The following is a 26831-nucleotide window of genomic DNA, read 5'->3' as shown; positions in this document are numbered from 1 at the left end:
TCGACACATAATAAAATTAATATAAGTTGATATGTCATTAAATCTAATTAGTAAATAACATATTGCCTAACACGAACTCGAACCCAGCTCAATAATAATTTACATGTATTTTTTTTAAGTTAGAAGTTCAAATTCCAATACCTAAAATGGTATATGTAATAGGGATGAATTTTAAAAAACATTTAATAAATTTTTAAACCTTTAATTCAATAAGAATTGTGTAATAAATATTAATATATTTTACTTATTCACTTATGCATTTAGATACAAAATTTAATATTTCAGAAATTAATTAATGTTTTAAAATTTTAAATAAATGTTTAAAGAATTAAAAGTTTGTATAAAATTAAAAAAAAAACATATTTTATTAAAATTGGAATAAATAGGTAAAGAATTGAAATTTTACGTTTTCAATTTTGGTCTTTTTGCATAGTCGAGCCAACCACAACAGCCGGACCGAAAGAAAAACCGGAAAAATCAGGCTCAAGCAGATTTCGCCACGTGGATTCAAGCATTATAATCGGATGCAAACCTATTTATATTCCACTCTTTATTCTCTCTTTCTTGTCCGCCTCTCTCCTCTTCCCCTTTCTCTCTCCTCCTTCTCTCTCTTCTCTCTTCGTCTTCTCGTTTCCCTTCTCCCTCGCCTCGTCTGCCCTTTAACTTCACAGAACTCTACAAATCCAAGAAGCTCATACGGATCGTATGGATCTTGTTTCTTGATTTTTCTCTCCAATTTTCTCGGAGTCTCGATTCTGGGGTTCGCTAGTGGAGGGAATCGGAGGTAGACAGAGCGAGGCGGATCCGTTATGACGACTTCGACGAGCTCTATCTACATCAATGTCATCGAAGATGTCATCAACAAGCTTCGCAACGAGTTCGTTGATAATGGTCCTGGAGAGGATGTTCTCAAGGAGCTTCAAGGAGTAATTATTGATCTCCAATCTTGAAAATCGTGTTATTCTTCTTTGCTTTATACTCTTAGCTTCTCTAGTAAAATGAACATTTGCCTTTTTTTTGTTTGTTTCTTCAATCTATTTGAAGGAATCCATAGAATTTTTCCGGTGATCACCGTCGGGTTTTGATCCGATTCTTTCTAGGGTTTTGAAGCTTTGAAGCTAATTTAAGCTGTGGTTGGGCTGATTGTCTTTGTTTATGGGAACTTTTAGATGTGGGAGGCGAAAATGATGCAAGCGGGTGCTGTAACCGGTCCCATAGAGAGGTCTGCGCCATCTAAGCCCACTCCCGGAGGTCCAATAACTCCGGTTCACGATCTCAATGTTCCGTACGAGGGGACTGAAGAGTACGAAACTCCCACTGCTGATCTACTCTTTCCACCGGTTAGTACTTCTGTCCTCTCCACTAAATGGTTTCCAAAGTTTGTATTTAATAATCGAAGCGATTTTGGAAATTGTAGACGCCATTACAAACTCCAATTCAAACCCCTTTACCGGGAACTGCTGACAACGGAATGTATAACATTCCTACTGGACCTAGTGACCACTCTGCATCTGGAACTGATGCTTCTCCAGCTGCTACCACTCCTGGAGGTAGCACTAATAATGTTGATGTCAGATCTGGAAGGCCAACCCCTTTTATGGTAATTACTGCTTGACTCTGGTTCCACTGCCACTCTTTATATTTTCTCATTTCCTGCAGTTTACCCGATCCATACTGTCATGATTGCTGTATTTTCTTCAAAAAGGAAGGGTTATATGCAGTCATGGTGGCTGTTTATTTGATTTGAAGTGTAAGAATGGCATCGATATGAATTTTACCATCAACAATTTGAAGTATTTTGTTGATAGTTGAACATGACGTCAATTGGGGTATTTGACAAACGTCTACATTATTGTTTCAGCAACCACCTTCTTGGATGGGTCAAAGAACTCCTGTAGACGTTAATATTGGTGAGTTTATTGTTGAAGCAGTGAAAAAGTTACCACACCAAGAATTCTGCAGTAATATATATTGATTGCACTTTGTAGCCTATGTGGAGGGGCGTGAGGAAACAGACAGGGGAGCTGCTCACCCATCCCTTACACAGGTAACTCCTTTTTTATCTCACTCTTCCATCATGAAAAAGTTTGTTGCCTAATGTGAAACCCAAACCTTCCCTGTGAATTTCATCTGCTTCAGTGATTTCAAATTACTCAACTCCTTGCTGCCATATATCTAGCGGCACACAGCTTCAGTATGATGTTTTAACTTAGGGAGACAATTTTCAGGACTTTTTCACGATGAATGCTGGGAAGCGAAAGCGTGATGATTTTGCATCCCAGTACCAGACTAGTGGGTTTATACCGCAGCAAGATGGAGCTGTAGATGCTGACAATAGTGTCTTTGAGATTGAGGTTTTGTTTCCTTACCTACAGTCAGTGCTCGTATATTTTTTTTTCCGGCCTTGGACTTGTATGCCAATTTTCTTTTACATAATTTCAGTTTCTAGTCTTTTGTGAGCACGAGCTAGTAATAGCAACAACCATAACAACATTTTCCATTTTCTTTTCTTTCACTAGGGTGGATGCTTATAATTCTTTTTCCAGCATGATTGGTCATGTACATGATATATTGAGACATTCTAACACATGGAGTCAGACTACTTCCAAATAAGCTAAGGAATGTTGTAATTCCACTTCATTTCAAGGAAACCTTTCTTTTATGGGAGTTTAAGGAGACCTTTTAAACACATATTTTTGGTTTACGTGTATATGATACAAAATCAATATTTGAGGTGGAAACTTCTACTGCTATTTTCCGTTGCTATCAAAAACCACTCAAAATAAATTTCACATTGGAGAGGAAAGCAACTAACCTAGGTTGATTTTGTGGTCAAGAACGGCCAATGTAAATAATAAAAAAACTTAGTTACCTTGGCAACCAAATGTAGTAGGGTTACATGGGTTGTCCTTTCAGAATGGTCGAGATGTACGCATACTGGCCCAGACGCTAACAAATATTAAAAGAAAACATTGGAGGGAAAGTGACAATTTTATATTCAAGCTCAACTATACATACATTCTCTTTATGTAAATTGAAAAATCCTAAACTATTTGAGCGGCCTATTCTTTTGTTTTCAAGCTGATTCTGGTTTTCAAATGCCCTAAAAAATTTCAATGATTATCTTAACTACTTATCTTGCAAACAAATGCCAACGTGGGGATGCTCTATGCCAACCCCCAAGTCATCCGTTAATGTAACTAATAAACTAACTGCCTTATCTTGCTAACAGATTTGGCTCCCTCAATTCACCAGCTTGCTTATGCTGCCTCACGTATGTAATGTGGATTGTAGGTTGCTAGTATAAGAGAAATTAGAAATCTTAGAACTCTTTCTCGATGCCTTACATTCTTGACTGTAAATTCTGACCCTTATATTCTCTTAAAACTCAAACTTTTTTCGGTCTACTAGACTCTGAGGGCACAAGATAATCTAGGAAGACAAGTTAAGGGGTGGTGGTTTTTCATTGTGGATAGAGCTAGAAATGGCTATCTGTTTCAGATCTAATTTACGGTTTGAACAATTTGTGTTGCTATTTGAATTTGCTAGAGGTCAAGGCAATCCTCCTAGGTGTCTGTTTTAGAGGAACTGTTTGCAAAGGCTGCACTATGATCTGTGGCATTTGGATCTTCAGTCATCTTCTCAATGAGGCTGTCTATCTTTTCTAACTATGAGACCCCAATCCTCTGACCACCCGAAGTTATGAGCTAAGAAGCATGGAAAATAAAAGACATGGACACGCCTTAATTTCTAAAAGTCTAGGATAGGATAGGGCATTCACAATTATTACAATTTAAGTTAACACACACACACACACTTAAATGATTCTCATACTTGAAGTTTGTCTTAGTTTATGATCCTTATGCTTTTATGATACAATATTATATGTCAATATTCATGGATACATCCCACTAACTAATCAAATTTTATAGGAAACCAACTTTCATTAAGAAGATGTCCAAGGAGGAGATTTGGAATATAATTAGGCTTAATACCTCTTTGTAGGTCTATTTGTAAGGTTCTTTGTAATGGGGAGGGAGTCCCATTTCAGTAGTTAGACTCATCATCCTTGAAGGTTTTAACAAGAAACATAGCGTGGGACTTCTTTTGTCGGGCTGTTGCTTTTGTGTGCCCTTGCATATTCTTTCATTTCTATATGAGTGAAAACTAGGCTTATAAAAAAAACTTCCATTTAGAAGATGAAATATCAAAATACAGGGAAAGATCCACTGAAATACCGGTCTTATGGAAGCAAGGAAATTCTTTCATTTTTCTCAATGTTAGTGAAAACTTGGCTTTTTATTGAGAGAAACTTTCATAAAGAAGATGAAAGATTAAAATGCATGGAAAGAGGATTACATAAAGGGCTCACAAATCTTTGTAACAAAAATAGAGAATAATTATGAAAAAGTTCAGAATTGAGAGACCTATGAGAAGTATTAAAAAAAGTCACTTTCCAAACATTTCCCCAGAAGTCTTTCTTTTGAGGAACACTTTCCTTTTCCTTTCCCGCTAGATAAATCACAAAATAACTTAATCCATGTGCCAAAAAATCCCTCCCTTGGAATGAAGAATTCTCCACAGCCTTTCCTAACGCTTCTTGAATGCTCTATCTTTGCATAAAGAACAAACTTATCAATTTTTTAAGTGATCTAACATCTAAACAAAATGTAAATTTAAATTCATTCTGCTTTTGCGTTTATTAATACTGTTTTTTTCTTTGTCACGTAATGCAATTTAATTTCTCTTTTCATCTACGCTGATTGTATATGTCCTATATCTGCTGCTGTAGCTTCTAAGAGTTAAAATATTTTAGCTTGTTAGTCGAATTTTTTAAAATTAAACCATTAACAATTATGATTTAATAGAACTGACGTGATTAAATTTTGCTGAATGCTTTTTTTAATTGTGATCAGTCTTTGAACCTTCATAGTGGTAAGCTTTTGCAGATAAGTGGATGCAATGCTTCTGATGGGATACCTGACTTTAGCACTTCTGCAAACAATGAAACATCATCACATATTGCAAGATCATTATTGAAAATTCCTCAACTTGATGGACCAATGCCTGATCCTTATGATGATGAGCTTTCGACACCCAATGTTAGCTCTCTCTCTCCCCTCCCCCTTAAAGATTTTACAAGTGTGTATTTTTAAAGCAATGGACTATTTATATAACTAAAACATAAATTTTATACTTTTACCCTTCTTGTCATGGATATCATTGAAGCAAGGGATTGTTTGTTTGGGATTAGAACCTTCCTGAATGAAAACAAATTGAAACATGTTGAATTGCATGCTCAGTCACAAAATAAACAAGAATTTTTGTAGTGCGATTTATTGGCTTCTTTCTATTATTAATATAAGAGCTTATGAAGGTGTTTGACTTTTGTTGTTGATGGAAGACAAAATATCATTCTAATAATTATCAAGGTTCTGTGTTGGCTAAAATAACAAGCAAGAATGTGACCTGGTGACTGACACTAAAATAGCCTCGTGAAATATGCTTATTTAAACAGCAACAGATACACTTCATTCTGTTGCTCTTGGTTAAAGACGCTAGTGAATGTTCCCTCTAGTTGTTTATCAGGTAAAGAAACAAAATTATAGCTCATAGATAAAATCCCAATCAATCTGAACATTTCAGAGGTGTTCCTGGATCTGCACATTTTCTCTGGTCAAGATTTAGTTCACTGTATGGTCAAATCAAATAAGAAGTTATTTCCCTTTCTTGTCATAATTAATTACTTGTAACATGGGATTTATTTGCTCGCTATATTGGATATGCTGCCTACAATTGTTCGATTCTTCTGATATCTGTTGTGTTCATCCTGTGTGTTTCCTGGGTTGATATTTTTATTCAAGTTTTAGTTCACTGTGTGGCCAAATCAAATTAGAAGTTATTTCCCTTTCTTGTCACAATTAATTACTTGTAACACACGGGATTTCTTTGCTCGCTATATTGGATATGCTGCCTACAATTGTTTGATTCCTCTGATATCTGTTGTGTTCATCCTTCTTGGGTTGATTTTTTTAATCAATGAGATGAGATACTTTTCTTTGAGATTGAAATCCTTCAATCATAATTAATGAAAATGTTGTTCCTATTGCTCTCCTTCCACTGAGTTTATTTTTTTTTTATCTTTCCATAAAACTTATTCAACATTTCTGACATCTTTTGCAGATCTACAATTACCAGGGTGTCTTTAATGAAGACTACAACATTGCAAATACACCAGCACCTAATGGTAAATTTTGTAAAGGACGTCTTGATGATAGTGATTGTTTATGGAAAGGACGAAAATTTTTGTTTTTTTTTTTATTTTTTTTATTGTCATTGGAAAAAGATACTAAAGGAAAGGTTTAAGTTCAATTTCTGTTATGAACTTCCACTTCTAAATACTTTGGCATGGTCTCTCTAAGTTTTCATCAATTTGTTATGGTTTTTCTTGTTAAACTTTTGCATTGCATTTAATGGAAATCTTTAAGTTGCCCTTTTTAAAACTTGTTATCTGACATTAATGATATGTGTTGTTTATATTAACTTTTATGATGTTTTTCCAAAATTTAGCGATTGATTATATGTAATTCAAGGATCGGAATTGAACATTTGAAAGAATAAAAAACATCAGAACAAGGATGAAAGCTAAGGTTCCTAATGTTAACATGTGGCCTGTTATTTCTTCTTGACAGACCCACCAGCTGGCACCCCTGCCGTTGTCGTTCAGGATGATGTTGGCGAGGAGGAGGAGGATAGTGAGCCTTCATTGAATGAGGATGACGACGACGACGACTTGGATGATGTGGATCAAGGAGAGGAATTGAGCACACAGCATTTAGTTTTAGCTCAGTTTGATAAGGTACTTTAGTCCTGGTTGGTAGGTGCGGGTTCAGCATATGCTTGAGCATTTGGTTTTGAAATTCTCTCAGAATTTAATGCACCATTGGATTAATTTTATGTGAAAGGTTACTCGGACCAAGAGTAGGTGGAAATGTACACTAAAGGATGGAATCATGCATATTAACAATAAGGACATTCTCTTCAACAAGGTGAATTCCCCCCCTCCCAAAACTACGAGTTATAGATATTAACCAACCTTGGTTTTCATGGAAGCTCGTTTCTTTGCAGGCGACTGGGGAATTCGACTTCTGATTTTTAATGTAGGTGCACCTTCATCGGGCGGTTATCGGTAGCAGCAGCGTTTCAAAAGAATTCCAGGAAGTTGGTTCATTGGGTGTTTAGTTGTCTTCAGTTAATATTTGTTTTGTGAACGCAGGAGGGAAAATGACATGTTGATTCCTTATTATCATTTTGATGAATATTATTAGCGTTTTGTATATAACGAATGAGAGCTCTTTCGGCCTTCAATGCATATCATATGGCAACTTGAGGATTTTCGACCAAATTTTTCATTGCTCTAATGGAATTTATTTGTAACTTCAACCCCCTTTTCTCTCCACTTCATCTTTTTCCTTCTGATAATGAATCAATGCATTGCTGTTCTAATGGAATTTATAGTGAACTTATTTTGGTATTCAAAATCTTTTCGTTTTTGGAACCATTTCTATTCAAATATTTTCAAAAGCTGTTGGGGCTCGTCCTTCTTAAGATGGGTTTATAGAGCATGTATCGCATTTGGAAGTTCATGTCTATTCCGCACTTAATGGGTGAAGTTTTTGATGAGATGTACTAACTTTGGATTGAAATGTTGATGAAAGATTATAGGACTATTGTTCAATCGAGGTGATTTTGAGAACAACCAAATTGTTTGATAACTTTGCCTAATCTTTGTCTCTTTCATAAGCTTCATAATGATTCTATAATTAATAATGCTATTGTCCCTCTGTAGATCTTAATTTTAGAGTTACATGGAGAAATTTGACACAAAATTTGAAGATTATGACATGAAGTACCGATCGATTTGATGAGTGTATCTTGAACATAATTTTTTGATGCGGAAGAGAGATTCAAGATCGAGACTTGGAAGTAGAAAATAAATTATAACAAACGAATGAATAATGATATGAATTGAATAAAGATGGAAGTGGAAAGCGAAGCGGTCAGTTGTATTAGGAGAAGAAAGAAGTGAGAGAGGTTTCCCGCGTTACAAATCATCAAAAACACATTCATGGCGTCCTTAATCCAAGTGGCGATACGCATACTGTTCATGGATTTATGTTGAGAATAATCGCGAGAACTCAATCGAACTTTCATCTCTCACGGCGTCTTACTGTTCACGATGCACTGCGATTGAAAGAACGTAAACAGAGTAGATGGATCGGCGAATGTCGTCGCCACCGCTGGATGTTGCCAGCCACCAGGAGGTGCAAAACATATACCTCTTTGATCGCCATAGCCGCCGTCTACGGTATTTCCGTTTGCTGCTCTTCTATTTCCCTCAGTTTCAGGAAAAGGCTGTGGCGATGAAGGGAGCGGCGATAGCAGAGGAAGAACCGCCTTCGAAGAAATATCAGCACTACCAGAAGACATCGAGACACTCGTTAGTTGATCGAGATGAAGACTCGCCGGCGCCTGCTTCTGTAACCTGGTCGGAGGTTTAGGCAATCTGGATTTATGTTCTTTCTCCATTGCTGCTCTGGGAAAATCAACCACGAAAGTTTGATTTGCATTCATTGAAGGAGAAAGTTAGGGCAAAAAGAAGAAGACGAAGAGAGGAAAGTAATGGAGACTTGTTCTTGGGAAGCGGGAAAGGAGATTGTTGATTATGAATGTGAATGGTAAGAAATCCTGAAACCAAATTTCATTTCATAATGTTGTGAAGAGGATCGGAGGGTAATATGTAACGATCATTAGGTACGCTTTAACGTTTTCTGCCATAACCTACCATCTTTATTTAGCAATTCTTCTAAACGTTTTTAGGCTTTCAACCAATTTGTTTCTCCATTCCTGAAGATCAGGGTGGAAAGTTTAAACCCTTCAACGCTGACCTGGAACTGAATGTCCCTCCCCTTTCAATTAAAAAAAAAAAAAAACAACAAGGATAAGAACAGTATTACGTACCTTGAGCCTAACACAATTGACATTAAATTTGTGCATTTGATCGAGAGATCGTCAAATCCTACCCTGTACGTATTATTGAACTAAAAAAATCCTCCCCAAAGCAAAACCATGAGAGTTTATGCTCAAAGTGGACAATATCATACCATTGTGGAGAGCCATGATTCTTAACATGGTATAGAGCCATGCCCTTGACCTAGCCATGTCAGTAGAATCCTCAAGTGTCGGAGAAAGAAATTGCTAGACTCGAAGGTATAGTCAAAAGTGACTCATGTGTCGAACAAAGGGTGTACTTTGTTCAAGTGCTCCAAAGAAAGGAGTCGAGTCTCGACTAAGGGGAGGCTGTTTGAGGGCTACATAGACATCAAGGGAGGCTCTATGATGTACTTTATTCGAGGGGAGGATTGCTGAGGACTGTTGGGAGGGAGTCCCACGTTGGCTAATTTAGAAGATGATCATGAGTTTCTTAAGTAAGAAATATATCTCCATTGATACGAGGCCTTTTGGGGAAGCCCAAAAGCAAAGCCATGAGAGTTTGTGCTCAAAGTGGACAATATCATACCATTGTTGAGGGTCATGATTCTTAGCAATCTAAGTCGATCGGATCGAAACTTACACTGGTAGCAATATATGCAAATGTGAATGTAATATATTTATAACTTTTCATGCACCTATTAAAGTATTTCGTTTTCTTGTTCCTATTTTATGTTGTTGATATCACTAATGTCTTATCATTGTATACCACTTTTATATCTATTAATGATAGGGTAATAAGCATAAAGGAATTACTATGCTGATTGAGTTTGTTCATCTTGATGTTGAAATTTATCTATACTAAATTTGCTATTGAGGTAGATAGTAAAATAGGCAGCTGCCCCGGACATACTGCCCAATCATGAGGCCTCATAATTCTTGCGATCATTGTGGAGTATTGGCCGCTGGCGTCGGTGATCCAACCAGGTATGTACAAAATTATGGGCCGATGATCACACCGGCTTGTGTTTTCATAATTCTCACGACCCACTTCGCACAAGTGGACAAAGGGTTGTCATTTTGTTCCACAACCTTCGGTTCAAGTGCCATATCGTATAGCCTTTTGATGTTCCAAGTAATCTATCTTCAATTCATCCTCTTTTTTCTGTTTGATTTCCTGTTTATTTTCCTTATCTGTTGAGGGGGTTTGGTTTGCTGGGGTTCTTTCTTCTTACAAGTTTCTTGTTATCTTCAACATATCCTGACTATTGAACTGTCATCTGCATGAAAACAAGAACTGATTCTACAGGAATTGAGAATTTCTTGGAACAATTAGTAGACTACATATTTGTCGTTTCTCCTACATCTTTGCTGGTTACTTTCATTCACTTGGCTTTGAGCTAAAATTTTGACTGATACACCAGGTTTTAGTGGTAAGGATGAGAAATCAAGAACACTAACAAACTCTCAATCGAGAGAAAACACTCATAATTTCGTTGATTGGAAGTTTCAAGAAGTTCTTTAACACAGTCTCAATATGGCTGTTTATAGCTTTACAAAGGTGATGGAAATACAATCAAATCCTAATTACTAATGGACGAAGTAGTTTACTGAAATTAAAATTTTAGCTAAACTGTCTGATATCCTTGCTCCATATACTATGCTTACTTTTAACCAATTGGAAAATGTTTTTTGTAATTCTCATGGAATTTTCTACCCATTTGTAAATTACGTACATCCATGAAATTGTTCTTTATAAAGAAGAAGTTGTAGCAAAATTAACTAACTATAAATATAATTATATTAACTAACTCGTATTTGCTTCATACATCAGTAACTATCTAAATGTGTCCGTTGAAAAACTAAACGCATTTCGAAGGGCCCCTTTATCAGTTTGTTGGAAGTTGGTCCATTTGAAATATCACGAAGAGATGAGGAGTGCTTGTCCCCCGATTTTTGTTCATATTTATTATGAATAGAAACCAGGCTTTTTGTTCTATTTCGTACAAGTCTTTTTAGATATCTCTTGAATTATTTTTTGGGCTTTAGCTTCATGGGTATGGACCATACTGTATGGAGAAAGTTTGTGGTGTAAGTGTTACGTACAAGAAAAAATATAAAAGCTCTGGGTTTTTCTCAACGGTCGCTTTAGATTAAGCAGATTTGAGAATCATGTTTTGTTAATATATTTACTGAACACTTGTGTAGTTGAGAATACCAGTTTCAAGACTCTCAAGAGTTCATTGGACTCTGTATTGAAGAGATCGAACTGGCAATTTCATATAGCTCGAGGTGGCACACTTGATTGTTCATCTATTTCGAGAGGAGGGTACAAGGCAACAGCTAGAACTGCACTGCTTCACACCCATAAGCCCTTAATCCATGGCTACCACGGTCGCAACCATTGGAGCTGTTAATAGAACATTGGTACTGTTTCTTCCCGCATTTTGCTTCAGTACATCTTTTGGGTTGTTTGATGGAGAATAGACTCAATTTGTTGAATAATATATTCTTTTCTCTATGGGTTTCATCTTTCAATCATGAATGTCATTGTAACTTAAAGCTTCACATGTTGCAAAATATGGAGGATTTTATTGTCATTATAACTTGTATAAAAGAATGAAAGTAAAATGATCCTCACCATCCTATCATTAATCCTATGCAGTTAAACAACAGTAACTATGGAGGTTTAGTTCCAAACTCTGCGTTTTTGGGCAGAAGGATGAAGAATTTCAGTTCCAGATTCACCACCACCTCAAATATGGTGATTGGAAACTTCAAGATTGTTGCCGAGTATGATGAGGAGAAGCAGACCGAGAAGGACAAATGGCGAGGCCTTGCTTTCGATACATCTGATGACCAGCAAGACATTGCCAGAGGGAAGGGATTGGCAGATCCTCTTTTTCAAGCTCCCATGGGGACAGGAACTCACAATGCTATCATGAGTTCATATGAATACATCAGCGCTGGACTTCGGCAGTATGTGTTAATATAGAATTTTGCAGTTGAGTTGGAGATTCTTGTTCTAGTTTACTTATAGTATCACAATCTTTCAGATACAACCTCGACAATAATGTGGATGGATTTTACATAGCTCCAGCGTTCATGGACAAACTTGTGGTTCACATCGTCAAGAACTTCATAAGCCTGCCAAACATTAAGGTTAAAAATACGGTTGACACATGATATAGTTCTGGTTTGTCTTCCATTGCTAACTTGCCAATCTTCTTGGATACATTTAGGTTCCTCTCATTCTTGGTATTTGGGGAGGTAAAGGTCAAGGAAAGTCTTTCCAGTGTGAACTTGTATTTGCCAAGATGGGAATCAAGTGAGTTCAAGATCCAGCTAGTTCTAAGTTAGTTCTTTGGAGGGTTCAAGTATAATATACACATTTCTTATTCTCTGAAACTGTTAGGGTCTTAATTTTGTTTAGTTATGATGAAATTTCAGCCCTATTATGATGAGTGCTGGGGAATTAGAAAGTGGGAATGCAGGAGAACCTGCAAAATTGATCAGGCAAAGATATAGAGAGGCTGCTGATCTCATCAAGAAAGGGAAAATGTGTTGCCTTTTAATCAATGATCTTGATGCTGGAGCTGGAAGGTTTGGTGGGACTACCCAGTACACAGTGAACAATCAGATGGTAAATGCTACTCTTATGAACATTGCTGACAACCCAACAAATGTGCAGCTTCCAGGCTTGTATAACAAAGAAGAAAATCCCAGAGTTCCCATCATAGTAACTGGTAATGACTTCTCAACATTATACGCCCCCCTCATTCGTGACGGTCGTATGGAGAAGTTCTATTGGGCTCCAACTCATGAAGATTGTATTGGTATTTGCACTGGAATATTTAGGACTGACGGTGTGCCTAAAGAGGACATTGTCAAACTCGTTGGCACCTTCCCGGGGCAATCGATCGGTAAGCTTCACAAACTTAGGGTAGCTGTAACCAAGCATTTCTCAATGGAAGAAGAATATTTGCCAGCATAAACCAATCACAGTATAAATTCTTAATGGAGTAGTTCAGTTGAGTTGATTGAAAATGATCTTCTTTTACAGACGTGTAGCATGATTTAGAAGTTTTGGAACTGTTTTTGCAGACTTCTTTGGTGCTTTGAGAGCTCGAGTTTATGATGACGAAGTTAGAAAGTGGGCTGCCGGCGTTGGGGTTGAGAGAATCGGAAAAAGTCTTGTTAACTCAAAGGAAGGTCCCCCAACTTTTGACCAACCAAAAATGACACTAGAAAAGCTTCTGGAATATGGCAACATGCTCATCAAGGAACAGGAGAATGTGATGAGAGTTAAACTGGCTGAGAAGTATTTAAAAGAAGCTGCTCTTGGAGATGCAAATGAGGATGTTTTTCAGTTTCAAACTTCTCTGGGTAAGTAACTCTTACATTCAAAGTTGTCTTGATCATTAGTTAAATGATATTTAATTTAAACTAATTATTCTTTTTTGAAAATTTTGCACAAACCACTCATGAACGATGAGAATTGTTACGATCATACCCTTGATCTTTTAATTTGATTAGTCAATTATGTACTGTGTTAAGTGTTGCAATCCACTCCTTTTTGTTCGTTACATGTTAGAATCGGCTTCGTGAACGATGAGATTTGTTACAATCATACCCTATTACTTTTAATTGGATTAGTCAGTCGTGTACTGTGTTTAGTGTTGCAATCAACTCCTCCCCTTGAACTTAACAAGGCGGAGGTGGTTGATTAACAAGGTAGTAGGTGGTAGGTGACTTTTACATTCGTGTATTTATCAATTTTTTCTTTTGAACTTTAATTTACATTAATTATTATTATTATTTTCAATTTTAAAGATTCAATGGGGGAAGAGCAACGCAACAGGTTAACATCACTGTTCCTGAAGGCTGTGCAGATTCATCTGCTAAAAACCGAGTCCTAACAGCCAGATGCGACAACAAAAGCTTCCGGTATTCACTTTTACTCGTACTGATATATATTACAAATGATTTTTGATGAAACAAATAATATTGATTTGCTTTTGCTCCAGCAATGTAAATTGTTTATGGTAGAATTGATTTTTTTTAAATAGGAACTATTTAAAATAGTTGCCAAATGTTGCCAATCTAAACCAAAATATATGCCATTTCAATGCCATCACAGAAGAGAATTGGTAAAGAACATATACTGCCAAGTGTGTGTTACCTCCTTCCAGAATGATACCCAATTGTTTTGATGTGTTCTTGACAGAAAGGTGGCTGAAAGACTGCATTCTACATTTCCATGCTATAAGCTATAAGCCTAATTCCTTCTTCAACTTCAAAAGAGTGGCTTCTATCTCGTCGATATTCTCCTCGATACTACTACTACTCTTGTTGCCTTGATTTCGAACATTGTTTCTTGTTTCATCTGTGTTCGAAGTTCTGAAAGAATCCGTCTTCTGAGATGCTTTGTTGTTGTCGTTCGATTCAACTTCTGAATCATCAGTTATGTTGAGTTCTTTCTCTAGAAACTCTACAAATTCCTCCCCAATTTCCTGAAATATGTAAATACAAAGGGTTCATTTTGCAATTCATAGCATTTTTCTTTTTCTGACCAGTTGGTTTAATAGATCCTTCTAATATGTTACTGAAATTTCTATCTACGTCGGCATCTTACCGCCAGTTCTTCCCATAGGCTCTTCGGCGTCCCTTGCGAAGAAGCACTCGCCTCCCAGTTTCGAAATTCTTCTTGAAGATCCTTAAAGAAGTCACCTGTAATGAAAAAAAACAGCTTTTAGCTACCAAGACCGACTTACTTTATAGGCAATACAAAGGAGAAAATATAAGATGTTTAGGTAGTTCTGAAATTAAGCAGATGATAATTAGCGTCTGTATTAATCCTCTGTCAGAGAGAACAAATCTACCTAGTGTTATTTGAACATCCCTGAAAAAATTACCTGCAGCATAACGGAAGTGATCTTAAATAGAAGAAATGAACAGAACTCAAAGGATCACTAAATCATTTCAACAGATACACACTACTCAAGCAAGAGTTCATATGTTATGCATGATGTATAAAGGAAGCCGAGCGATAAGCACGACTATGCAATCTAAATTCTCGCAAAAGGTGTAAAAAGTATCAATTAGACTAGCAACGGACAGCATACACTTTAAGTTTTGCTTAATGACATGTAACAGCCCAAGTCTACCATTAACAGATATTGTTTGCTTTGGCCTGTTACGTAACGCCGTCAGCCTCACTTTTTTAAATGTGTCTATTAGATAGAGGTTTCCACACCCTTATAAGGAATTCTTTGTTCTCCTCTCTAACCAATGTGGGATCTCACATAACAATTGGTATACAAAAACAGTCTCACATAGAAAAATGGCCTTTTCTAGCTGCATAAGATAGATAGATATTATCCTAGATGCTGTGCTGAAGAATAGAAACATGTGGCTGGTTAGTAAAATAGAGGACAGTCTGCAAGCTTTTAAAGACACCATGCACAACTTAGTTATACTATCATAAAATGGTGAGCCGAACCCTTCTCATGATTCAGGTACTTGTGTAAAGGCAATAAGGTCTAGCAAAGCAGGCAAGAATTTGAATGATTATGCACTAAAAGCCTAATGAGATTACCAAGTCCGTAAAACGTTTCTTCATCTTCGGTGTTTCTACTTCGCCTAAAGTCGTTTGACGAATATGAGAAGTCAGATCCATGATTCCCATGATCATATTTCCTTCTAGATTCAGAATTCAGCAATGTGTTGTATGCATGCTTTATACGCATAAATTTCTCCTGTGCATTAGGCTACATAGAACAAACATGAAAATTTCACTCAGATTTCATATCTAGAACATTGAAAGAGCAATCTCAAAAGAATCCCCAATTTCATAAGTGAAACAGAGCCAAAATAAACTTAGAACATCCTAATTTGAGCCTTCGTGCTCTAATTTCCCTCTCAAAACTCATGGGGTAACAAGGTTTTAGTTTCCTATGATAGAAAGTTCATTGGAACATGTCCCAGAAACTATCAAATTCCACAACTAATTCACTTTTTTTGTTCTTCGTTCTTCTTTTTCAGTAATTCCTATCGCAGTGACTTGAATCTTTCTCTTGCAATTCCCAACTTCGATTCGTTTATCAAGAAAGATAATCCAAATCCTACCAGAACACTAAAGCTACCCAGAACAAGAAAAACGCAGAAAAGTAACTCAAAATAGAGGGCAAAATTTACTCCGTTACCTCTTTGTTGACATCGGGATGATACTTGAGAGCCAGTTTCCGATAAGCCCTCTTGATTTCATTTGGAGTTGCAGTCGGAGAAACACCAAGCACTTCGTACGGCGACTCTCTGCGACTCGCTCTCACCAGGGTTAAGCAGTTCCTCCTCCTATACGTCAAGTAACTCGATTCAAAGCTCGGCGGCACCAACAACGGGTAGCTGAAGAACCGGCGGAAGGATATTGAAGATTTTGCTTGATTTCGCGAAAAGAAAATAGAAGGATGAGAAGCAGATCTTGAGAAGGCGTCGGAAATAATTTGCGTTGTAGCCAATTCGAGCATGTTCGTGAACTAATCGTCGATTCCTTTTCTCTCTCGGTTTGTTTTTCTTCTCATTTTACTTGAGGCTTCAATTGTGACATTTGGCTTTCGGATTTGGTTTTGTTGCTTGTGGCCCTCACTTTTTGGCGTTGGATTAAATAGGTTTCTACACGAAATTACTCATTTGCCATACATTCTTATATCCCACTTTTGGCGCCGCCGCTGCATTTCTCAGGGCTCTGAACAGATTTCCGGCCATCCGCCGTGGATTTCTTTCCTTTTCCGATGAGTACGTTGAGCTTATCGACTCCACACTCAGATTAATCATCAATGGACTAATCCGTTCGACACATTTTGCTGCGAAGCTCATAGGTTTCTACGCCGCATGTGGGTTCAACAAAATTACCCACATAACCTCCCGCTGGTGGATTGTCTTGATTGGGGTCTATTCTCGTCTCTGAAGGGTGGAGTGTATTGTTAGATCCTACGTCAATTGAAAAGAAAACTGAATATTGCTTATAGAGGGGTAGATAACTCTCTCTCCATACTTCTTCGAGATAAAGTTCAAAAGAACAATATTGGTAAGCAGTAAATTTGGGCTATTACAAGAATTCGATAGCATGTGAGTGTGAGTGAATGGTAGGGAAGGATTTGGTGGCATTGAATGTTATTTTTTATGATATCTGAAAGGAATTCAGCAACTTGAAACTCCATGATTTTTTTGCTATGCTAGCTAATCAAGGAACTCAGATGATGAATGAAGATGAGAAGAAGTCGATCATCTGACATTTACAGTAGAGTAAATAACCCACTAATTTCAATATAATTAAGCAGAGTGTAGGGGTTGTAGTTCATTACACATAACCCAAATAATCAAATTGATTCAAGTTTTCCATTCAAGATTCAAATCACTCCACTTTGAATCCTGTCGAGCACACAGAGAGGAGAAAGCGTAAGAATGCTCCATTCAAGAAGATGAAATTGTCCCCAACTTCATTTATCATTTGAATTTCGGATTAGGAACACATTGGAAGCAAGGCGCAGTTATATCCTACTTGTTAGATGTCATTTCCATTAATCATGCTGCTCTTGCGTGCTACACGAGCGGGTCGGCACTGCGCACATGTTCGTCATTGGCATGCCGGTATCGTTAAGACCGTGACCATGATGAGCTCCCATACCATAAAGCATCATAGGCATCATCGGAGACGGCATATAAATCATCGGGAAAGTTGCCGGTAAATATGTGTTTCCATGTGAATCTGCGCTGGGAGAAGAATCATGTGAGTTCTGCGGCACCGGCATTGGAACGAGAGCCTCGTCGGTCGTTGAGGATATCTGTGTCCTCTTCAAGTAAAGACGATACTTCTGTAAATGACTGGCAACGTTCTCGCGAGTTAATCCATCGACATTCATCAATCGCATAATAGCTTTGGGAGCAGCGTCTTTGAGCCCTAAATGAGAAACCACATCAACGAATCGCTTGTGTAATTGCGGAGTCCAAGCGAGCCTCGGCCGCTTCAAGGTTCGAGCCAACGTCGCATCCTCGATCAAATTCTCCGCTCGAGGCACCAAATTCGCCTCTCCAACAAAATCAACCTTCCTCAAATTTCGCGAATCAGATCCCAACTCATCTGGATCAACCGCCTCGTCCGATTCAACCATCAAAGCGTCTTCACCTCGCGTCCTACCGTCATTAAACTCAAAACTTCTATAACCTTCCAATTGTCCATCGCGAATATTCAATATCGTCGTCTTCGACGCCGAATAAACATCCGATTTACTCCGACGCGGTTCCATCAAAATCCTGAACGCCGAAGCGAGTTCCTGCGGAATCAGCGATTGAGAAAGAGGAGTTAATCTATCAGCATCAGGCAGTCCCTCCTCCCACAGAAGTACTCTTTCATCGCCATTCATACAACCACTACCACCATTAGCGTGGTACTCCCTCTTCTTTTGCTCCATAACAAATTCGTCGATTCAGATTCTTCCCCCCCCTTGCACCAAAATTAGGATCAAAATGTCAGTAATCAATCAGCCAACCATATCGCGTAGTAGCTTATTCGATCGATGGATTACATTTTTCAATTGAAGAATGTGTTCGCGAGGCAGGAAAATCAGAGAAAAATTGCGGAAAACTGGGAGCACGGTCTCTCACAAGAAAATTCGGCGAGATATTTCTTGATACTCCAGAATTTCGCTTTCATTTCATTATCTAATTCTACTCGTTATCCAGATTTCCGACACGTGGCATTTGGATATCTACGACCGTCGACGATTCAACGGTTGAGATCATAATGGCAGCTGATCGCGTACTGCTTTGCATTGGTTGAAGAGCACTAGTCTCGTCACTGTAAATCCACGTACGAGAGGAAGTTAATGGGCCTGTAAGTGGAAATGAGCCCATCGGGCCCAAATTCATATAGGCCCATCAGGGAAATTATTTATTTATTTATTTAAATTTATTTCTGGAAGTGAAAATACCAGTTTGTAGTCCTTACAATGACGGGGACGAAACGATCTTGTGGATCTGGACAGCGAGGATGCGTCTGCCACTGAAGCAGTGAGAGAAAGCGAAGCGCGGCCATGGCTACCACCACATCCACTTCCCTATCGCTACCGATATCCCTCTCCTCTTCCAATCCAAACTCCTACAAGCTTCCTTCTCTCCGTTCCTCATCTGCATCCTTTGCTTCATCCTTCAATCTCTCTCGCCGACCGGCAGCTCTCGTTCTCCTCCAAAATCGTCCAAGACGAGGCTCAATCCGTAGGCTCCATGCCATTTCTGAAGAAACCTTGGCCTCGGAATCCGCCGCGCTGGTGGAGAAATCACAGGAGATAGCATCGACTGGTGACGACGGCGTATCCACCATAATCTCTGTTCTTCTGTTTGTCGCATTCGTCGGTCTATCTGTTCTCACAATCGGGGTAAAATCAGTGCTCGGATTCGAATTTCGAAGTTGAATTTCTCCAGTGAATAATTTTGTTCGAATAGCTGTTGATTTTATCGGCTTGGTTAGGGTTTTTACATTGGGAAGTGTATTTCGAGTTTCAGGTAATCTACATTGCTGTGACGGATTTCTTGCAGAAGAGGGAGAAGGAAAAGTTTGAGAAAGAGGAGGCGGCTAACAAGAAGAGCGGGAAGAAGAAGAAGGTGAAGGTGAAGGCCAAAACTGGACCCAGGGGATTCGGCCAGAAGGTTGAACAAGAAGAGGACTGATGTTATCAACAGCTGTTGATCTTATTCTTGCTTGTTTAATTTTCCATAAATTCAGTTTAATTTGCTGAGTTAGGGCATCCTAAATTTTCTCGTTGGAATTGGAATGATCCATCCAGATTAACTCGATTAAATGTTGTTTGATTTTTAATCATCTACCTCGAACTATGAATAATTCAACCATTCTAAATTTGGAAAGTCTATGACCTCAGCTAGGATAAGCCTAACGTTTTAACTAATTTTCTACTTAAAAGCTAAAAGCTAATTTAAAGGATAAAGGGTAATATTGTAATTTAATTTCATTTACATCTCCAAGATGATGGATAAGCGGATAGCATGAATAGAAACATGCATCCCTAGCAGCGTTGTAGTCAACATTGATTTGTGAGCTTGGAAAACGAACATTAAAGTTGAAATTATGTGTAACCGTTCAAATTCACCGCTAGAATGTATTGTCAACTTAGCCTTACTTCAACCAGTATCTCCAGTATCTTACACTGTACGATATTGTCTACTTAGCCTTGTCTACTTAGCCTTACTACGATATTGTCTACTTAGCCTTGTCTACTTAGCCTTACTATGATATTGTCTACTTAGCCTTACTTCAACAGACACTATCCCATGATTTTGTAGTAAGCCAAGACCACTAACTTTGATATTGTTTATCAAGATCACTGCTAATTGATATGGTTTGCTTTAGCACGTTAAACGATATATAACAAGCCAAAGCCGACAATATCGGTTAGTTATAAGCTTTGACTGTTACAAAAGGTATAAGAGCTAGACGTCGGTGCTCATCAAGGACAATTCACATCTCTCTAGCAAACACGTTGTCGGTGTGTCAGCAAGGACATTTCACATCTCTCTAGCAAACACATTTTAAAACGTGAGTCTGACGACGATAAGCAGACAACGATATCTATCAAGAGTAGGCTTGATCCATTATACCATATGCCCTCACGTTACATAGACATCCAATTAACCAAATGGTTGTACGAGAAAATGAGAATCTAAATTCTTCAAAAACAATTGTTTGTTACTTTTACGCAATTTCACTAAATATTTTCTTGATGTGTTTCGAGTCACTTTTTCGTTGAACAAAACCATTTATAACAATGTTTCAAATCTCGAGAACTTAAGAGTATCTCTTTTTACGACGACCAAATAGACACTAACCTAAAACTGATAGGCCAAAATTTTAAAAGTGGATGAGGAGATGAAGGAAACGGAAATAACTGATAGAAGAAAAAGATGAGAAGAAAAAGATGAGAAGAAAAGTATGGCCTCAAATAATCTAAACATAAACAGCTCTTCTTCACATGGCAACATTTTGTACAGTCACGCTAAAATATATAGAAAAAAGAAAAACTACCTCAACATTTTTTAAAGTCATTTACATCCCCTTAAGGAAAAGGAAAAAAGAAACTAAGTATAGGCAGGCAGCCATCTTTTATCTCGTCCGGGGCAATCGGGTGCCACGAAATTGATCGATTTCTACGTATAAAGCAGCTTAAAACTACAAATGTACAGGCTTCCTTCCAAAGTACAAACAAACAACTTGCTTTATTGTCAATCAGCTCATACCTGTCTTCACAGAGAGGTTGAGGTTGAGGTTGAGCTACTGCTCTAGATGATAAAACGGAAAACAGTGGAAAGAGACGATGAAGCTCGCATGTTCGTCGATCGCTTCAGTTAGCTGTACATGGTTTCTTTCCTAGGTCACCAAAGAAGGGTGTGGAGAAGACTGAGCTGCAATTCTCCTTTCTGCAACAGATTAAACAGAAGACTTAGATCTGTGTTGTTAAGTGACAGAAATATTATAGCATTCATTCGAGATTGGTGAAAACAAATGGTATATACCCCCAGCAGCGACAAGTTTCTCTACACGAGCAACGATGTGCTTCCCGTAAGTATATTTCTTCAGGGCATTGAGATGAACTTTGATTCGAGAGAGAATCAACTCACGCTGTTGGTCATCACAAGTCTCGAGCACTTTTTGGACGACATAGTTTGCAAATTGATCTTTCATCATTGCCTGAATAAGATTCAATAACAGATAAGAAGCTAGGAATAGCAATGATAGCGAGAAGTATCAGGTCGTGTGGAGATGTACGATTGGTAGGAATTCGCATACACATTTCTATCAATTGGACAGGGCCATTTGTATGCATTTGTGAGAAATTAAAGCAGTGCATGGGAGATAATTGTTCACAAACCTGAAGAGGCTCATTTTCATCCGTAGTGCCAAGCATTTCGCTGACAAGTAGCTGGCGCTCCGTTGGACCGCCAAAGGTTAAGCATTTCTCGACGACGTTAGAGGCAAACTTCTGCTGACTCATTTGAACTATTTTACCAGCCAATTCCTTAATAATTGCAGAACGCTCATGAGGTTTTCCATGCTCCAATACATGCTGATGAGAAGAATCAAATAACAAGAGAATATCAAATATCTCACTTTTTTTCAGGCTTGTTTTTTTTCAGAATACTTAGCTTTTTTGCACCTCGTGAAGAACTCCAAAAGATGAAATCAAAGAGTTTAAATTGCACAGTATCACAATCTATCTAAAACTAAAGTGAACTATAACACTTCGTAAAAGAGTTTGGCTAGAAGCATGAACCTGAACGACATAATTTCCATACTGATCTTGTGCCAACATGCTAACAGATCCTAGAATTTCCTCCATAACTTTACTCTGAGTATTTTCATCCTTGCAGTGCTCAAGAACTCTCTGTTAGAAGGAAAACATGTCAGTATTGATAATAGGTGTAAATTTAGCTCATCTTAGTTTAGGAAATAGAGAATTTAAAGCACCTGTATCACACGACACCCATACGGGTGAGTTGAAAGTGTCACAACTTGATCAAAAAATGTTGAAACTATAAAATGGATTGCTTCTTCGGGTACACATTCTATACACTTTTGTATAACATGGTTACCATTCTGATCGCGTACACAGCGCATGATATGTCCATCAAGCTCTTTGACCATTTTAATCTTTTGGTCCAGATCTACTACTTCAATTGCCTGATTAATTGAGTATACATATATTTATGTGACATCCATGAGTAAATCATGCAATCTCATCACATGATTAGAATGAGTATTACAAACATCAGTTAGTCACATTATGAAGGGGCAATAGTTGAACTTCAACAGGGCTTTATTCATGTATTTTCTTTTTGAGGAGAATAATTTAGCTACTCTTTAGTAAGGCATCCAATTGATAATGCACTGAAGTAGAATGAAATTGTTTTAAAGAGGATATTGGGTTCAGAAGATAATATGTGAGTCCAGCTTAAGATAAGCAGTACCTTCTGGATCACCCGACAACCATACATCTGAAGGCTCAGCGTAAGTATGTGACCAAAAAGCTTATTGGCCAATTCTCTTCTCTGTACTGCAAGTCCATGCTCAAAGAACTGCATACGTACTCCCGTGATGAGCATATAGAAGCAAAGAAAGGCACTAGAACCAGAAAACAATAACAAATATCGTTCAGAGAGGACTAATTACTTTTTGAATCACATAATTGCCAAAGACATCAGTCATCAGAGCAAGAGCTTGAGGCATAATTTCCTGATAAATCATATTTTTCTCATCAACAGTAGCTGTTTCGAGTTTTTGTTGAATGAATCGGCTTCCATATTGATCCCCACTGCTCATAAGAAAATAAAAATATATAAAAGAATTTAAGGAAGAATGAAGAAACTACTATAAGATAGGATTGTGGTAATAAACCACATATAATAATAGCTCTACAAGTAATATAACATACCTAAATTCGAACACATGACCGGCAATTTCAGAAAGTTCAAAACATTTTGTCTTATTGCTCTTGAACTCCTCTAAGAGAGAGGATGAGAAGCTTTCGTTGATATTTCCAACCTCCAGATGCCAAGGACTCATAACGCCACCTAAGTTCCTTGTACCAGAAGGATAGCGCAAATGAATGTCATTGTGCCTGACAGGACTACCAGGTCCTACAGGGGAGTTAGAAAGGACAGGATTTGCCATAGGACTTCCAGGATAAGACATGTGAACTCCAAAAGCTGGATTTCCAAAATAACCATGATGATTTGAAACACCAGATTTACCACTGAATGGGACACTATATTGTGATTTTTGAGGTGATAGAAGAGCCCCGTAGGCTTTCTGCAGTTCTAGCTGGTTCATATATGAATTTCCCAGATAATTTCTATCAAGAGAAGGATCATTTAAAGCACCGAGTTGTGCTGAAGCATATTCAGGCGTCCTCAAGTATTGAAGATAAATGGGATCGACAAAGGATGCCTGAAGAGCATTGCCACTCATTTGACCTCCCAATTTACCAAGAATATGTGAATCTGCAGCAGAAGAAGCCAAGTTTGCAGAAGCTAACCCTCCCCCAAGAACCCGTGACTCCAAACCAGAGGCTCCCAAAGCTGAAGCTGAGGCAACATTTTCAAACAATGTTGGTAAATTAGCAGTGCCGAGTTGACCGGGCATCATAGATGCCAAAGGTGGACTAATCGAGTACCCACTCAGGCCAAAGTTCTGATATGTCAAATTTGTGCCATCTATATGCTGATACTGAGCTCCATTGTTATGAGATGAAGCATGCTGACCACCTTTCAAAAACAAGCTAGCAGGAGGAACAGAAGAGTGTTGCAGTTCAGCATGCCTATCTCTGGAGAAGTTGGGTCCCCCTCCATTGTTGTCATTCAAGTCTGAGAATGAAGACCTGGGTGCACCCCCGGACTCGTTCTTCTTCGCATATGACTGTTGTTTAATATGATTCTGACCTCCTTGCATGCCATATGCATAGCCCTGTTGGTTATTACTATCTTGTTTTATTTGAGATAGCAAATGACCCTCTTCATTTATGGCATCATCTGATGCCAAGTTCATACCAGATAAAGCTGATACAAGTTCTGAAGACTCGTTGATTCCAGATGAGACGCCATTAAATGATTTTGGGCTTGCAATGTTCCTCTTTTCAGCAGTTCCAACTCTCCCGCCTCCAATGGGGGTAAGACAAGGACTAGGCGCCCTTGCAACAAGCTGGGGATCGGGCGTATTGCTTCTTGACAATGAACCACCCACGGCTGCGGCATAAGTGTATGAAGAAGGTGCTCCAGAGCTCTGACCATTTGCACCAGATCGCATAACTTCAGAAACCATCAAGTCATGTCGCAAATTGGCCAACTCATCAGTGGCACTCATTGTCTCAACATTTTCCTCAAAGGCATTGCGGCTGGTCGGACGGGATGGCAGCCCAGTAACAGGAGTTGTGCGACCCATGTCATCCTGCACAAACATTTAGAGATAAACTCATTGGAAAAAAGACGCATCCATAATTGAGACTTCTTAAAGTTCAATTATTTTGTAAACAACAACCACACACAACAGTACCATGCAACAAACATACTAATAATGCCCAAACTCAAGAAACGTGAGTTTAGTGCGGCAGAAAGAATAACAAGCAAGGGAGTTATACAGATTTCGGGGAAGAAAAACTTGTTATATATTAGAAAGCCAACATCAATTAAATTTTATATATCACCACTTCAAAACAAATTCAGTCGGCCAAAATTAGTAGAAACAGTCAATAAGAATAAAATCATCAAACCAATAAAAATCAAACATTCAAAATCAAGTCAATAGAACAGACCAATAACTAATACCCGAATATTATCGAGTTACAGATTTTAGAACATAACCTCAAGACTTCTAGTTTACTGAAATGCTTGTTAATCCATGTAATGGATTTCAATGCTCAAATGACAACAATTCTGAAGCAGCAAGGCAAAAAAGACAATCAAATAAGAGAATCTGGTAAAAGGAAGAAATTTACCTGAAAGATTTCAGCTAGACTCTTCTGTTTGGTTCCAAGTCCTAAACCAGGCAAACCAATCAAACCGTCACCACCCCACTCGGTAGCGCCACGCCCTTTATCCAACTCGACCTCAGATGCTTGTTTCCTAGCATTAAACCCAGGAGGCATAGAAAACAAGGATCTGGCGGCACTATCCGTCCCAACATTTGATCGCCTCGTCTCTCCGATGCCTCCCAACCCCAAATTAGCCCCTTTCAATCTCTGCGCAGACTTCCAATCCTCCTTCGAAATCAATGGAGGCGGAAGCCGAGGATTAAGGTTCACATTCGAGTAATAGTATGATGAGTAAGCTGGATCAGACCTAAGCAGCTCCTCTGACACAAAACCATTACCATTATTCGAACCCGATAACTCCGCAAAGGCATTAGCAGAACCAGGAACCCCACCAAACAGACCACCCACCGCACTTAAAGAGCCTTCAACAGTCGGTGGAGCTGATCCACTTCTATACAAATTCAGCTCCCGCTCTCGATCATCGGTCTCTTGCCGACGCTGTTCACGAAGCAATAACCCTATCTCCGTCTCTAATTCATCACCAAACGATCCATCGTTGCCACCAAACATCGGTCTTACCCTTCTAACCCTATCTGATCACTGCCTCACCGCAACAACAAAAAGCTACGCCTAAAAAAAAAAAAAAAAAAAATCCTACAACAAGAAACCACTATTTACAGCTCAAAAGGAGTCATTCTAAACTGATCAAAACCAAAATTTCCATCCGTTCCACCAATTCCCTATCCGGAACCTTTACAACCCAACCACCAATTCCAAGCCCCAAAAAAGTGTCCTAAAAATCATTTAGTTCCCACTACACCCTAAATTCTACCAAGACAGAGAATTCCCCGACATAATTTTCATGTAATAAACAGTAGCAAATATATCGAACTACAAATGGCAAGAAGAGCGATGGGAAGAACAGGTAGACAAAATCAAAGTGAAAGAAAGAAACGAAAAAAATTAGGTTCCCGGTGGTGAAATGAGATCAAGCAAAGGATTTGAGATATAGAGAAGAAGGCGGGGACAGCTGAGATCAGTCCGGCGGCTATTGCTCCAAACGAGAACCCTTTTAGGGTTTTATTACAAAGTTGAGATTAAATATAATGGTAAAAATCTTTTTATATATATATATATATATATATATATATATATATATTATTTTGTGTCGGTATTTTAGTCTAAATATCTGAAAATAAAAATTAACAAAAATTTTAATTTAGAAGATTGACCAAGCCCTACCTAAAA

General features: G+C 38.2%; 6 protein-coding genes across 11 annotated transcripts; 3 read left to right on the top strand and 3 right to left on the bottom strand.

Annotated features, from left to right (window-relative positions):
* The first annotated feature begins 561 nt into the window (after positions 1 to 561).
* Positions 562 to 7443, top strand: LOC111499632 (transcription initiation factor IIA subunit 1-like). 2 transcript variants are annotated; one of them, XM_023151241.1, is made up of 11 exons: positions 562 to 926; positions 1170 to 1340; positions 1418 to 1600; positions 1862 to 1910; positions 1989 to 2047; positions 2229 to 2354; positions 4950 to 5102; positions 6184 to 6247; positions 6693 to 6859; positions 6966 to 7049; positions 7129 to 7443. In XM_023151241.1, the coding sequence occupies exons 1-11, from the start codon at positions 810 to 812 to the stop codon at positions 7150 to 7152; spliced, it is 1197 nt and encodes a 398-aa protein (XP_023007009.1). In that variant the 5' UTR covers positions 562 to 809; the 3' UTR covers positions 7153 to 7443. The 2 variants fall into 2 exon arrangements, with proteins under 2 accessions (XP_023007009.1, XP_023007010.1); XM_023151242.1 differs by having other exon boundaries at positions 892 to 957.
* Positions 7444 to 7972: 529 nt separating this feature from the next.
* LOC111499630 (ribulose bisphosphate carboxylase/oxygenase activase, chloroplastic-like) lies at positions 7973 to 16202 on the top strand. 4 transcript variants are annotated; one of them, XM_023151239.1, is made up of 10 exons: positions 7973 to 8738; positions 9874 to 10126; positions 11200 to 11418; positions 11657 to 11970; positions 12048 to 12153; positions 12234 to 12319; positions 12442 to 12914; positions 13096 to 13377; positions 13825 to 13938; positions 16036 to 16202. In XM_023151239.1, exons 3-9 carry the CDS (start codon positions 11374 to 11376, stop codon positions 13908 to 13910), a joined length of 1392 nt encoding a protein of 463 aa, XP_023007007.1. In that variant the 5' UTR covers positions 7973 to 8738; positions 9874 to 10126; positions 11200 to 11373; the 3' UTR covers positions 13911 to 13938; positions 16036 to 16202. The 4 variants fall into 4 exon arrangements, with proteins under 4 accessions (XP_023007007.1, XP_023007008.1, XP_023007005.1 ...); XM_023151240.1 differs by lacking the exon at positions 16036 to 16202 and adding an exon at positions 14219 to 14326 and having other exon boundaries at positions 9874 to 9978; XM_023151237.1 differs by lacking the exon at positions 16036 to 16202 and adding an exon at positions 14219 to 14326.
* Positions 13985 to 16915, bottom strand: LOC111499634 (chaperone protein DnaJ). 2 transcript variants are annotated; one of them, XM_023151244.1, is made up of 5 exons: positions 16197 to 16915; positions 15590 to 15761; positions 14874 to 14906; positions 14627 to 14721; positions 13985 to 14504 (listed from the first exon to the last, which is right to left on the bottom strand). In XM_023151244.1, the coding sequence occupies exons 1-5, from the start codon at positions 16515 to 16517 to the stop codon at positions 14262 to 14264; spliced, it is 864 nt and encodes a 287-aa protein (XP_023007012.1). In that variant the 5' UTR covers positions 16518 to 16915; the 3' UTR covers positions 13985 to 14261. The 2 variants fall into 2 exon arrangements, with proteins under 2 accessions (XP_023007012.1, XP_023007014.1); XM_023151246.1 differs by lacking the exon at positions 14874 to 14906 and having other exon boundaries at positions 16197 to 16914.
* Positions 16916 to 17284: 369 nt separating this feature from the next.
* LOC111499633 (transcription factor PCL1-like) lies at positions 17285 to 18683 on the bottom strand. Its single transcript, XM_023151243.1, has one exon. It carries the CDS (start codon positions 18459 to 18461, stop codon positions 17571 to 17573), a length of 891 nt encoding a protein of 296 aa, XP_023007011.1. The 5' UTR covers positions 18462 to 18683; the 3' UTR covers positions 17285 to 17570.
* Positions 18684 to 18973: 290 nt separating this feature from the next.
* On the top strand, positions 18974 to 19911 carry LOC111499635. Its single transcript, XM_023151247.1, has 2 exons — positions 18974 to 19424; positions 19552 to 19911. Exons 1-2 carry the CDS (start codon positions 19083 to 19085, stop codon positions 19714 to 19716), a joined length of 507 nt encoding a protein of 168 aa, XP_023007015.1. The 5' UTR covers positions 18974 to 19082; the 3' UTR covers positions 19717 to 19911.
* A 1068-nt stretch (positions 19912 to 20979) lies between these two features.
* LOC111499629 (pumilio homolog 2-like) lies at positions 20980 to 26680 on the bottom strand. Its single transcript, XM_023151235.1, has 9 exons — positions 25548 to 26680; positions 23490 to 25000; positions 23228 to 23369; positions 23026 to 23133; positions 22526 to 22738; positions 22332 to 22442; positions 21930 to 22124; positions 21574 to 21748; positions 20980 to 21477 (listed from the first exon to the last, which is right to left on the bottom strand). The coding sequence occupies exons 1-9, from the start codon at positions 26151 to 26153 to the stop codon at positions 21428 to 21430; spliced, it is 3111 nt and encodes a 1036-aa protein (XP_023007003.1). The 5' UTR covers positions 26154 to 26680; the 3' UTR covers positions 20980 to 21427.
* Between the last annotated feature and the right edge of the window lie 151 nt (positions 26681 to 26831).

This window comes from Cucurbita maxima, unplaced genomic scaffold (assembly GCF_002738345.1).
Source record: "Cucurbita maxima cultivar Rimu unplaced genomic scaffold, Cmax_1.0 Cma_Scf00027, whole genome shotgun sequence".
In the NCBI taxonomy this organism is placed as follows: Eukaryota; Viridiplantae; Streptophyta; class Magnoliopsida; order Cucurbitales; family Cucurbitaceae; genus Cucurbita; species Cucurbita maxima.
Note: the sequence above shows the minus strand (reverse complement) of the source record. Positions and strands in the feature narration are given on the sequence as shown.